A 14,880-nucleotide genomic window follows, 5' to 3' on the forward strand; every position below is an offset into this window, starting at 1 on the left:
ACCAGAGAGAAAGACAAATTATAAGACAGGTAGTAATGGAACCTTTAATATGTGCTCTGATTTTATCTGCACATACGAGGTGCGATCGGAAAGTTTCAAGACTGTGTCAATAGATGGCGAACCGGAGGTAGTACGAGCTTCTGCCGCTAGGGGGTGCGGCCTACATTCATAGTGAAACAGTGTGCCAGCCGGCATCATCGAATTAGCATTTGTTTCTTAGTTACGGGCGTTTTTGTAGTGCATTACACCGACCCTCCTGCGATTTCGGAATGGCGTGTGCATCAAATTTTGCCAAAGACTCGCCAAAACGGCTACGGAAACCTATGAAATGCTAAAGCAAGCATTTGGGGAGTCCGCAATGGGTCGTGCACAAACTTTTGTGTGGCATTCACGTTTTAAAAATGGCCGAACCTCTGTCGATGGTGACGAGCGTTCTGGACGACCATCTTCGAGCACAACGCCCGAAAATGTTACGAAGATTCGGCAGGCCATTCACGAAGATCGACGTCGTACCATCAACGACTTGTGCGACATTGTTGGGATAGGCTATGGGACCTGTCAGCTGATTCTAAAGGAAGAACTCCACATGCGACGCATCCTGTCTGAGGACCAGAAGCAGAAGCGACTTCTCGTTTGTCAGGAGCTGAAAGATCTTGCAAGAACCGACCCCAACTTCCTTTCTAAGCTCCGTGTGACTTCTTCCTCTTCCCAAAGATGAAAATTCAGCTAAAGGGAAGGAGATTTGAGACGATAGAAGAGATTCAGGCAGAATCGCAGATGGTGCTTGACAGGCTGACAAAGAAAGATTTCCAGGGATGCTTCCAGGCTTGGCAGCGGCGCTGGGATCGTTGTGTTCACTCCCAGGGGAACTACTTCGAGGGTGATGGATGAATTTAATACCTGAGATAAGTGTACGGGTTTTTATAGGCGCAGTCTTGAAACTTTCCGATCGCACCTCGTATCTGAAAAATGGCTAAACATTCCTGCAGGAACTTGCAGAATCAACGCCAACAAAATCGGAAGCCGTAATTAGTGCAAACAGAATTCATACCAATTACCAGAAACTCTGTTTGCAAATATGTAATTTTTATAATACAATACGTGACAATGGAATTTTGATTTTTGTTATGTAATTTTTAGGTGTTTATTTATTAAGGTAATTTGCTTTCATTTGTAAGAAGCTATCAAATACAAGTACTTCGTGGCAAAATTCTTCTTTTTGTGTACAGTTCGTCATCATCGTCGTCAGGGATTAGGCACTAATCCCTGTTCCGGCTTGAAATTGTTATTGCAACAAAATGGTGTGGTGGCAACGTGGGAGGAGGGATGAAATGATAGCCTGCGCCTTCCTAGAAATTACTGTAGAGTAAGTAATGGAGCTGATATTACATGAAGCCAGCACATGACATGTAGTAGTTTATTACACTGACCCTACAGATGCTACATACTGCGTTGGAGAAGTTATGATCTTACAAACACACATGGTAAATTAGTGGATAGTAAACCTCCCAACCTCCAGACACAGATTTAGGACTAGTACTATTATAGTCCTTACCGACCTGAAAATCGGCTACTAAAGGTTTTAGCTACATTATCACCGATGCGATAGTAATTTGGAAATTCGGTCGAATTTTATCGTTGAAAATGCAGACGATGTGGCGAAACTGTGTTTATGAGTCGAAAAAGCTGTTTTTAAATTCCTTTTTCTAACAAAGTGTAAAACTCATTGAATGAAATTTACCGTAGCAGGGGAAAGTATGAAAATTTTTATACTGTTTTCTGAAACAACATAAGTTTTTAGAATACTTCACTTTCCTCATTACACGACAGTATTACCTGAAACTTTGCAAATCCTGTAATTTGAGTTGTTTTTTTACAATTGAGTTCAAATATATATTTATTATCTCAGTCTATACACAAACGTATTTAAAATGTTGTTGTTAAAATTTATATAACACTATAACATCTGTAGTATAAAATATTACAATAAGTTATATTATGTTATATTATGGCGCTTTTATCGTAGTATGATGTTACATTTATTATGGCGCTTATTATTAATTGGACGTTAATTTCACAGAAAATGAACGTCTAACTACAGACATGAAGAGCATTATGAAGACAGAAAAATCTACAAATATACCTATAAATCAATAAATGCATTGCATCGAAATATATAATAGTTTTAAAATGATAAAAACGACGATATAAACCTGAAGATGATGTCATAAAACATCGAAACATGTCGTGCAATTAATAATAAGCGCCATAATAAATGTAACATCATACTACGATAAAAGCGCCATAATATAACATAATATAACTTATTGTAATATTTTATACTACAGATGTTATAGTGTTATATAAATTTTAACAACATTTTAAATACGTTTGTGTATAGACTGAGATAATAAATATATATTTGATTTCAACACAAGCATGACGCACTTAAGCTACAAATTACAATTGAGTTATCTCTTTTCAAGATATCTCAAATCTATTTACAATGTTCTAAAAGTATAAAAAAGGCTTAGTGAACAAAAGTCTAGTAAACTCCAACGCAGTTAACAATACATGCATATTGCCACTGCCTGATTCGGCGGAACAAAACACAAACTTTCTTATCTTAGTTTCATCATCGGTACTTAACACTTTTGAAATACAAAAATATAAAATTTCAAATTCTTTGGACTGCATGTTTCGGCGCGATTGTGCTATCCTCAGATCCACCAGTTTCAACACAAATATAAATTGAAAGACGTGTTTGTAGTTAGCATATTCATGTGATGTTCACTCCACACATACACGTAAGCAGAAAACAAGTTTGAAATACAATCTTAAATATTAATACATGTCGTTAAAATATCTACTGGACTCTCTGGTTTATCAAGCCTCAGAATAAATAGACAGGAAAATGCACATTAATGATTAATGATGAATGATGAAGAAACGTTACAGGTCTGAAACAACGCCTTTATTGAAAGGGCATACACACATCTAGCGTCACGTGATCATGCTAAATAATTAACGTGATCACCACTCACTGTTACAGTGAGTGATTCTGTTACTGACAGCCCACACACTTAATTCTATCCACTTCCGCCACGCTCCACAGAGTGACGTCACTGACATTTCCTAATGACAAAATTCCATAAATTGCAGAAAATCTGATTCAAACCTGAAGAAATGGCTTTACATCCACTTCAAAATTGTCAAGATTAATAATACGACACGTATTAGAGCTAAATCACTGCTGTTAGAAAGTTTCTTAAACACGTTTTCAACTGAAGTGGTATTGGATAAAAATTTTGAAGAAGGTACTGAGAATGAGTGAATGGCAGCGCCGTGGCTTATTTTAAGACTTCGCCTTGACAAAGTGAGAAAAATTAAATATAACCTCATAAATAACGTCCAGTCCGAGTTATCCCAGTTCGACTGTAATAAATAAAGTAGAAAGATCAAGTAAGTATTATATGCAATCAAGAAGTTAATCATTGTAAGACTTGAGGTTCTCACAGCGGTGAATATGAAGATTTCTGTCTTCTGGGTTATTGCGCTGTGTAGTCTGGTCGATGTTAACCAACGTTTCAGAAGTCATACTGCCTCCGTCATCAGGGCGATAATCGCCCTGATGACGGAGGCAGTGTGACCTCTCAAACGTTGGTTAACATCGACCAGACTACACAGCGCAACAACCCAGAAGACATAAATCTTCATACTCATCGCCCTGATGACGGAGGCAGTATGACCTCTGAAACGTTGGTTAACATCGACCAGACTACACAGCGCAACAACCCAGAAGACAGAAATCTTCATACTCATCGCCCTGATGACGGAGGCAGTGTGACCTCTCAAACGTTGGTTAACATCGACCAGACTACACAGCGCAATAACCCAGAAGACAGAAATCTTCAAGTTAATCATTAATTAATTTTCGTAAGAGTTAATATCGCCTTCTCAACTGTACAAGTTATATACGATCAAATGGTAGAGCGAATGCTAATTATTTTCGAAAGGAATAAAATAGCAGTAGCTTGTTTTGAGGTATTATCGCGGCATTTTCCTGTAAGAACCTGGAAAAACCACGAAACTCCCCCATCAAGATGCAAGAGATTCGTATCCGAGGAAGACATGCTCAACACTGGACCATCAGGTTCGACAGTAATACAGCTTAAGTCAATTATATAAAATCATGTATTCAAACAAGATTAAGTCAATTAAATTAAGTATGGATTGGACACGCCCTATTTGCACGTACGAACTATATATGTAAGTGTATCTGGAGTTCTTCATTTTGTTCACATAGTTTATTTATATTTATATGAATTCCATTTGATTCTCAGTGTTATTTCTTTAAAGGGAAAGACAATTTATTTTTGTAATCGAGATGTGTTGTGTTTTATGAGAAAAGACACGAGTTTTTAAATACTTATTATTTAAATCATCCGGTCAGGAAAGCTAGCAATGACTGGGGGGTTCGTCGTCACCCTATATCTGGTTGGATGATAGTTCACCTCTGATTAGGCATGTGAACGTGAGGCCAGCAGTCAAGTTAGTCGGCTTTAGCTCTCTGGAGCTGTTACGCCACGGATTTAATTCTTTTATTATTTACAGCGTAAAAGACTTTGGAGTCTATTACCTAAAACTTAGATTAAAATATAGGTATCCCTATTACAATTCCTAATTCAAAGTTCAACATCACAAGTTACAAAATTTAATGTAACATCTGACATCGGGTTTTGGTGAAATGCGAAACTTTTCCCTAGTTTAAATGTAATTACTTTTCCTTCCCGCTTATAATCCTCAGTAGTATGAATATTTACCATATCATTTCTAACCACACCCTACGAAAGGCAGCTCGAAGACAAGGTCCAATGTCACAATTTATAGCGAACAGAATTATACGTATATTGTCGTCGGTATTTAACAAACGAAGAACGCTTTGACCTAGCATAAATTATCCAACATTTTCAAGTAGATGTATACGTAATAAATGAATATCTGCGCTGGCCAAAATTCCTCGCGGGCATGCCGGAGGTATAAAAATTACATCCATTAATACAAAGTGGAACCATATATTTAGGATCCTGTTGTATATAAGACTTGAGGTTCTCACAGCGGTGAATATGAAGATTTCTGTCTTCTGGGTTATTGCGCTGTGTAGTCTGGTCGATGTTAACCAACGTTTCAGATGTCATACTGCCTCCGTCATCAGGGCGATGAGTATGAAGATTTCTGTCTGCTGGGTTGTTGCGCTGTGTAGTCTGGTCGATGTTTACCAAAGTTTCAGATGTCATACTGCCTCCGTCATCAGGGCGATGAGTATGAAGATTTCTGTCTGCTGGGTTGTTGCGCTGTGTAGTCTGGTCGATGTTTACCAACGTTTCAGAGGTCATACTGCCTCCGTCATCAGGGCGATGAATATTCATCGCCCTGATGACGGAGGCAGTATGACCTCTGAAACGTTGGTTAACATCGACCAGACTACACAGCGCAATAACCCAGAAGACAGAAATCTTCATCCTGTTGTATAGTTAGCAACTACACGCGTCAGAGCGCAGGTCAAATGCGTATTGTTACCAAGAGGAACAAAACAGACGTTCCTTTCTATAGCAAGAGCAGTTACATGTTACTGAATTGTACGTAAAGATGTGTTCATAATCGTAAACACTTAATCTCTTAAAGCCCAGTGGTAACTATATGTCCCACATGCTTCGACATTCAGTAAAAATACTCCTCAACTTATATTTATGGGTTTCCTATAACTCTCAGTATAAGCAGCGATTATTCGCAAATAGCATTAACCCGTTGATCTTCGTAAGGGTGAACAGTTGTGTTTTCTTTGCGGTACAAACTTAATTCTTAAATACTACATTAATTTCGGCTCCAGTGTAACTATCAGTTGGAACAAAAAGGAATCGAGAATATTTTTAGCGGTGGAACCGAGAAAATTCCATAATTAAAAAACTCAAAAGAATATATATATATATATATATATATATATATATATATATATATATATACACAAATCTAAAAATCATTCAGGTGACGGTCTTTCTGTTTTCCTCCTAGCGTTGTATGGCCCGTCAAATATGACGGGAATAAACCTATTTTTTGTGTCGAAAACTAACACAATTTATTACAGAATTGAACTTTGAAAATCTCATTAAAATGACTAAGTTTCCTTATTCATAAAGTAACTTAAATGTGAAAACATCTTCATGGCCACTGAAGCTACATCCTGCCAAGTATAGACCCCGCAATACCCTATTTCTTGCTACCAGAATCTCCACCGTCAGAACTAAAATTCTATGTTTTTCGTAGCATTTTTTCCAGCCAAGGGCGACGAAAATAGGCTGTTATAAAAGTAGATGGGCAGACCAAAACCGTCTTCAATAAGCAGTGGAATTTCACGATTTTGTGTTTATTTGAACATCCTCCATTGAACAGCCTTAGTATTTCGCAAAATGTTGGCCAGATTTCCATAATGAATAAAGAGGGGACACCAATATCGGGATTTCATCATCTGCATAACTTAAGTAGAGTATAAGGCGAATTTCAAACGATGCGGAAGGTAGTCGTGGATGCCTGTCTTAAAGTATTACCGATGCACTCGTCTGGGGGCACCGACGACTAAGGACCACGTTCTTTGCAGTTTACCTTATACTGTTACATAAATTTAACGAGTAGAAACAACTTCATTATAAGATAGTGTAGTTGCGTCATATTGTGATTTATTAAATTAAAATTAAATTATTTGGTTATTCCGTCAAATCACAATGTACAGTAAAACCCCTCTAGTTGGACACCCTATATCCTGGACACCCCTCTATATTGGACACTTTTAATTGGAACCGGCGAATATCCTATAATTTTACATGTCCACAATACTCTATATCTTGGACAACCCCTTATCCTGGAACTTGAACACCCCTTTTGTTGCAAGTTGGACAGGTTCATGCACTTAGCTTCAATGCTTTTATGGGAAACATTTACAGTTAGTATTTTGTTATTTTGAATTTCTGACTGATGAATGCCTTCTACCTGAGGATTAGCTTATAATTGAGGGTGTGAGACTTTGAACCCATCATTGGAATGCAGTGAAAGTGTATATTTATTCTTTTGTTGAACCCTTCACTGGACTACAGTAGTATTGCTGGTACAGTTCTAACTTTGTCAGTACTGTGCTTGCAGCTGAGTTAGCTTGCAACAGTGTTAACAGAAATTGGATTTTTCTTTTTGCGATGGGGAAACGAAAATTGGCGGAATTAACACTGGAAAAGAAGAAAGAAGTTTTGGATCTTCTGAAGATAGGAGAAAGTTGCAGGAAGCTGGCAGAGAAATACGGCATCTCAAAATCTACTGTTTCCAACATCAACAGCAACAGAGCCGCAATTACCGATGCGTGGGAAAAGAATTGTAATGCAGACAGAAAAAGACTACGAAAAACACCTCATGATGAACTAAATGACAAAGTGTTAGAGTTTTTCCGGTGTTGTCGTGCAAAGAACATTCCCATTAGTGGCACACTTTTACAGGAGAAGGCTAGAGAAATTGCAACTAGACTCCACACCGAAGATTTCTCGGCGAGCAATGGCTGGTTGGATCGTTTCCGTAAACGAAATAACATAAGTCTGCACGTCCTTTCTGGCGAATCAGCTTCTGCTGATCTTCAAGCTGCTGAAGATTGGAAACGCAAACTTCCAAGCCTTTTGTTGGGATACGCAGAAGAGGACATTTTCAACGCGGATGAAACTGGATTATTCTACCGTCAACTTCCAACGCGATCCTTAATAGAAATGAGAGAGACATGTAAAGGAGGGAAGAAATCTAAGGAACGGATTACTGTTTTGCTATGTTGCAATTCGCGAGGAGAGAAATTAAAGCCATTAGTTATTGGAAATGCTGCACGTCCTAGAGCTTTCAAAACGAACAATGTGAAATTGGACGACCTTCCCGTAATTTGGTGTCACAACAAGAAGGCTTGGATGACATCTAAAATTTTTTCTGAGTGGTTGAACGAGGTCAACCTTAAAATGAAGCGGGCTAATCGGAAGATATTATTGTTTGTCGACAACGCTACAAGCCACGTCAGTTCAAATCTCTCAAACGTCAGTATACAATTTCTGCCGCCAAATCTGACCAGCGAAGTGCAGCCACTAGATAAGGGCATTATTCAATCTGTGAAACTGCTCTACAGGAAGCAACTAATGCATTCACTAATCAATGCTGCAGATAAGTGCAAAGACGTGACCGAATTTTCAAGAAGCGTTACAGTCTTAGATGCCATTCGGTGGATTCATGGTGCCTGGGCAGAAGTTTCTCCTCAAACCATTGCAAAGTGTTTCCGACATGCAGGATTTATGGCAGATTCCATTGAGGATGAAGCGGAAGGGATGGAAGAAGACAGTTTTCATGAAGAAATAAACTGTCTTCCTGAGGAGTATCGCAACCAAATTCCTGATGTCCAAGCTCTTTCAACGTTCGACAACATTCTAGAGGTTCACGACGATGTTGCTGGAACAATCGATAATGTGCTAGACAAAGTGATGACTTCAAGTGACGATGTGTGTAAAGAATCTTCAGAGGAAGAAGAGTTATCTATGTACGAAGAACCACCTACACATCAGAGGGCTTTGCAATGCATGGAAGAATTAGAACGGTATGCTTTCGCTCATAATCAACCAGCAATGGTTGAAACTTTATTCGGGTTGCGGCGAAAATTAGAAAGAGGATGGCAAATTCCAAGATAAAAGCAAAAAAGCAGTGTATTGTGACGGACTTTTTTACAAGAATTAAGTGATATCATATGTTGAGCTAATGCTGTAAGTACAATTAAAAAAATACATTCTGAACATTTAAAATTTCATTGAGGCTGGGGTGTAATGTGCAACCATGAGAGTGGGGTTCAAAAGATTATTAATACTATTGTCATTAATTCTTAATTCAAGCAAGCCTACAGTAGTTAGATTATGTAAAATAGAATACATTGTCGGTAAACGTAAGGTATTGGTGCCCTTCTTTGAGCTTATCCATGTAAGTTTAATTTAGTGAAAACAAAAGTTATGAAAATTTAATTTACCCCTTTGATTTTTCTTATCAATAATTTCCTTTTTGGGAAGGGCTCCATAATACTTCACAATTACCACATTGTCATTACACCACAATATGAAAGGATATTTTCCCCTTTCCCTCTATCCTGGACACCTCCTTAAGTTGGACACATTATCGTGGAACCGCAAGTGTCCAAGTTAGAGAGGTTTTACTGTATTTAAAATAAGATAATTAAAATAATTAAAATATCATTCTGTGTTCCATATCGAATAATCGATTTACAATTGGAACAGTTACAACATTTTTCGGTTTTATTAAACCATCATCAGGTGTAAAATTATATTAAATTTAAAACTCAATTACAATTTTTTTTTTACAATTTTTCGTAGTGTAGTTTTTTGGAGGTCGTGTCCAGATATTTTCATAATATTTTCACAGACAGGTGTAAACATCAAAAGCATCACTTCAAACAACTTCATTACATAAACTACGAAACCGAGGAAGACTACTGCGTTTACTAAACAAAGACTCACTCATATTATTACAAATGGACAAATATAAATCTACCTTGTTATTCTTCTTATATTTTATTTTCCTTTCATCAGCTGTTGTCGCCTGTTGTGGGTAAACAGCTACCCGAAGTCCCTCATATCTTGTTGAATGGGGCGTGTTACACTAAACACACAAGAAAAACCGATATTCCTTTCCTAATTTAATGAGAAGTGTTAGCGATACAGCGTTCTTTTTTACAACTGATGCATATTCTTTTAGGTTTTCCTTCGACTAACAATTAAAAAAAATTTAAACGCACGGCACTACTTCCAAGATCAGATGGAACCATAAAACCTTGTCAATTGGTAATTTTGGAAATTATTAATCTCAATCACCTGATAATGAAAATACAATTTATCAACTGACCCACAGATTACTTTTTAACAAAATCAGTTCTGACCAACTGTGACGTCACGCGTATCGGTCTTTGGAATAATTTTACATGAAATCAGTGAAATTATATAGACTGAAACATACATTTGCATCAGAATTAGCTGCAATCATGTACGTTTATATTGCTATAAGCGTTTACATGCCTAGGACTCGTTGAATTACTTCAATTGAAACACCAAGTACGTTCCAAATCAGATAGCAGAATCAGATCTGTCACCATGGCTCCCTTTAGATCGACGTATCGGTTTATTTTCTGTGACACAATTCCTAAATCCTACTATTCATCGAACTATAACATTGCGCATAATAACATCCTTACGATTCTCTGATACCTGTTCAGGCACTTCACCCCAACACTCTACGTAATTCAGGCTAAATTATGATATAAACTTGCTAAATTAATGCACTTACAAAACAGTTAAACACAAACGCCACGAGCTTTCCATAAATTATAAATGCTGCTCTAGTCCACTGGTAATATGTAAGAAATGTAAATTGCACAGTAAAACTCTGTTATTAAAAGTTTTGTCAAATAAGAATAAAATTACAAGCTTCTTAAATTACGGTAAGTATTTATTGATGTGTTCAATCATTTAATAACATACGAAATTTGTTTGTAATATTCATTGCTTTCTTATTGGGTATTGGAATAAAACCCAATTTGACACATTTAGTGTTTTATATTGGGATTCAAAATGTTCTATTTTTCTTACTATAGCCATTGCATCACTTTCATGGTCTTGAATTTGTTTGATTCAAGAAATATAATTATGTCATTACAGTTCTCTATAAACTGTAACGTTTAACTGATGTCAAACAGTGTACGTATTACTGAAATAACAATAAATAGATTGCTGGTATCAAAGAAAATAAACGAGGTTTCTAACACGATTTTTAATTCCGGTTCTTGTAAAAGCAGGGATCGGAAAGGATTAACAGAAATATTTTGTATCTTATATGCGTCATGTTTGTGTTTGATTAAATATATTTATTTTGTACAGTCTATACACAAACGTTTGAAGTTTATTGGTCTTGTAAAAATTATATAATATTAAAACATTTTGTTGTGTAAAATATTATATTAGCGCTCTTAATCGTAAATACGCTAAAAAATATGATGTAAAATCGTATTTACGATTAAGAGCGCTAATATAATATTTTACACAACAAAATGTTTTAATATTATATAATTTTTACAACACCAATAAACTTCAAACGTTTGTGTATAGACTGTACAAAATAAATATATTTAACAGAAATATGTTCATAAAGAGTAAAGAAATACAAAGTTAACATGTAGTATCATACAGACGAAACATTACAATTATAAATATACATATATATATATATAAACACATATTTAGATACGTACGTTACTGAGACAGAATTGGAAACACTTCTGTCGGAAAACGTTAAGGACACGAGAACTTGTGAGACCTAGTCGTAAATATAAGATTCTTAACGAAAATTTAATAACGTCGAATGACAGGTTGGTTAATAACTAATGAATTGGAATGTATATGCAAGAAGGAGTATCCCATATATCTCATAATTTATCTGTATATACTGAGGAAAACCATGAAAACTTTAGTCAAGATAGCCTGTCTCAGGGCCGAGATTAGGGGAGTGTAATATCAGATGCATTTAGTGCGAAGATGCAGGACCAATGGCGGGCTGTTGTGAACAAGATAATGAACATTCAATTTACACAGAACTGGAAACAAAATTTATCAGCTAAGAGACTAATTTTTCCAAGAAATGCCCTGCACCGTACACCCAGTTACTTCTGGATATTGTTATTTGTGTTATAACTTCAAGAACACAAGAATAAACTATAAAGGGAACTGTGTTTTAACCCACCCGGTTGGAACCGATTAGTATCCCAAACTCAAAAAAGGTGAAAGACAGGATTTTTAGGAAATGCATTCTGGGAAAATTACATACGTAGACAAGGCGATGTAATGAAAAGGAAGGAAAGGGAAGGTGGGATATAAGAGCTCAGATGTCACAATTTACATTATAGGAACGGGAAGGAATATCGTATCCGAATTTCTAACAAAAGAAATGTCTGCAACTAATGAACATTTTAAATTTTCTCGTATACATAAGTTGACCGAGAGCAGAACCATTGAACGTTGTAATTGGAAACCAACAGATGGAGAATGTGGAGCATTTCAAGTACTTCGGAAGCATAGTCACGACGGACGCCCTATGCACCAAGGAGGTAAAAGCAAGGATAGCCATGGCCAAGGCAGCTTTCGTCAAGAAGAGAATACTTCTCACTAGCAAGTTGGGCTTGGAGATGAAGAAGAAACTAGTGAAGTGTTACGTATGGAGCAGAGACTTGGACACTCAGGAAGAAGGAACAGAAATACCTGGAGAGTTTTGAAATGTGGTGTTGGAGAAGAATAGAGAAGATCAGGTGGACGGATCGAGTGACCAACGAAGAAGTATTGAGGAGAGTCAACGAGCAAAGAAGCATTCTGCAGGCGATTACACGAAGGAAAGCTAACTGGCTGGGACATATTATGAGAAGGAATGGATTAATGAGTGATATCATCGAAGGCCAGGTTGAAGGAAATCGAGGACTGGGAAGAAGATTGATACAGCTAACCGACGATCTTAAACAAGGAAAGAAGATGACGTTCCAGGAATTAAAACGAGAAGCTGAGAATAGGGAAAACTGAAGAGCTCTTTTTGGGCAGAGCAATGGACCTGTCGTCAGACAGAACACTTAATAATAATAATAACATAAGTTGCAAAATTCGTCTGTAAAATAAATGTCTCGTATATAAAATAACTCGGACACCAAAGCTTCACAAGACTAGTCATCATAATAATCGACGATTATTATGATGACGATAATAGTCAATAGTCATAGTAATAATAATAATAATAATACTTGGCTGGCTTGCTTATGGCCAAAAAATGTTTATGCAATGTCCCAGAAATTCCTATTATTGTACAAAACGAAAAAATTATCAATTTTCATAATACGTAATCCAACTCATGACCTAATTTTGTCTGAACTAGCTCAAATTAAGATAACTGCATGACTCGTTAAAAATTAGATAAGTGTCTGCTTCATATTTTATCATAAGTTTATAGTTACTTAGCTGTTCAAAAGAATATGTAACCAGAGCTTAATTGAGCGTTCACAAAGTCCGACATCTGAACCTGTTTTCAGTTCATAATCACGTACTTTGTTCTCTTATGCACGTGTTTATGTTATTATACGGTGTTTGCCTGTAACTGAACTTTTGATGTTGTAAAGTACTTTAATAAATTGAGTTCTTATAATTTTATCACGATTAACTTTTTTAATAACTCGTATAATGTTACTGGATTTTCCAATTACGAATCTTTTCTCTGCGGATGACGTAAAAGTGTTTGGGCTATTAAGTCTGCTCACTACTTCAAATGGGCATGGAGAACGTGGCTAGTACACAGCAAAACCCACGAAGCAAAGAAGGCGAAACCAGAATTACATCCTTTACTAGAAAAGTAATATAATTCCCTTTTTAGTGAAACTATTGTGAACCTCGTATACATAGTGTGGATACTGTTAAAGATCTGAGAATTATCCTGGACACTAAACTCTATTTTCATCCTTATATAATCTATAAATTTTAATAACCTCTTAAGTTTTTTGAGTCTTACTTGTGCTATATACTTTTTTCCCTCCATAGACATTTTGATTACATCTGAGATTGAACATGGAACTATTTAAATTCTATATATTTATTTTCACAGTCTATACACAAACGTTGTCATTAAATTATGTTAAAATATTATAAAATTGATACAAACCTGAAGATGAGGTCTTATCCATCGAAACATGTCGTAAAAAAGCGCTAAATAATGTAAAATCGTATTTACGATAAAAAGCGCCAAAATATAATATTTTATACTACATAATGTTTTAATATTATATAATTTTAACAACATCATTTAATTACAACGTTTGTGTATAGACTGCGAAAATAAATATATATTTAATCAACACAAACATGACGCATTTAAGCTACAAATATTTAAATTCTATTGAAGCCAGCAATTCCATACCTTGTGTAGTATAAGGAAGTCGCCACTGAGATACCATTTTTCTTGTTAACTTTAATAAATGACGTCCTCTCTTGCTCGGTTCCTACTCACGATCAACTAACAACTGTAACTAACCTTCAATTCCACGTCCACTCCACCGCAACAAAACAAAACACTAGCAGTCACTGAGCGCAGAGCGCGCCTACCAACATTACAGCAATTACAACGTAGAGGGAAAATTACAAACAGCTGAGAAGCAACTAGGCGTGTCATATTCATGTGAGTTGAGTTCCCATAAAGTCGTACAACTATGGGAAAGAAACGTCTAGAAGGAATACGTATTTTATTCGTCATCTAAATGTTCATAAACCTTTCTTGTAAAGCAACTGTGGCCCCGATTAATCCGGACGAGATAGAATCGACCTTGAGCAGGAAGAAAGGGGAAAAGGGAGCATAGAAGGGGTATAATTCCTCCTCCTCCGCCTCCTTAGCTATTAGTACCAGATAACCACTGGGACAATAGGTGGCAACACGTGTCGTGAGAGAAAGCTTCTGACTGAAGGCCCTTTCCAAAGCAAAACTACAGAGCGGCTGATGCATTCATGAAACAATGTGGTTTTGCACTGATAATTGGGAGTAGATGAAGTTGCAGTTTCCAGTTGCCTTGTTGTACGCCCGGGTTCAGAGATTTTTCCTTTATCTAGCCTGGTTCTTCACGTAAAACTTGTCCCTTTGATAGATGTGCATCGGCCGCATACACAATATGCAAAGATGTTGACATGTACAGTAAAACATTCGGTTAAATTTAAACATATTTTGAACCGCCCTTTGTGCATT

The 14,880-nt window shown here is 36.6% G+C and overlaps 1 protein-coding gene across 3 annotated transcripts in view; it reads right to left on the bottom strand.

Annotated features, from left to right (window-relative positions):
- Positions 1-14,416, bottom strand: part of LOC110839567 (uncharacterized) — a 72,789-nt gene extending 58,373 nt beyond the window's left edge. For 2 of the 3 annotated variants that reach the window (XR_015532510.1, XR_015532509.1), the window contains exons 1-2: positions 14,065-14,365; positions 9,622-9,729 (exon numbers count right to left, since the gene is read on the bottom strand). Coding sequence is in view for 1 of the 3 variants with exons in the window: in XM_087340138.1 (XP_087196264.1) it covers positions 9,622-9,729; positions 14,179-14,397 (327 nt within the window). In the remaining 2 variants the exon portion in view is untranslated. Of the gene's footprint in view, positions 1-9,621; positions 9,730-14,064 lie in introns of all 3 variants that reach the window. The other variant, XM_087340138.1, reaches the window with a different exon arrangement.
- Between the last annotated feature and the right edge of the window lie 464 nt (positions 14,417-14,880).

Source organism: Zootermopsis nevadensis, unplaced genomic scaffold (assembly GCF_977971745.1).
Source record: "Zootermopsis nevadensis isolate Lab colony 2312 unplaced genomic scaffold, Znev_1.0 Znev_ptg000003l, whole genome shotgun sequence".
NCBI classification, from domain to species: Eukaryota; Metazoa; Arthropoda; class Insecta; order Blattodea; family Termopsidae; genus Zootermopsis; species Zootermopsis nevadensis.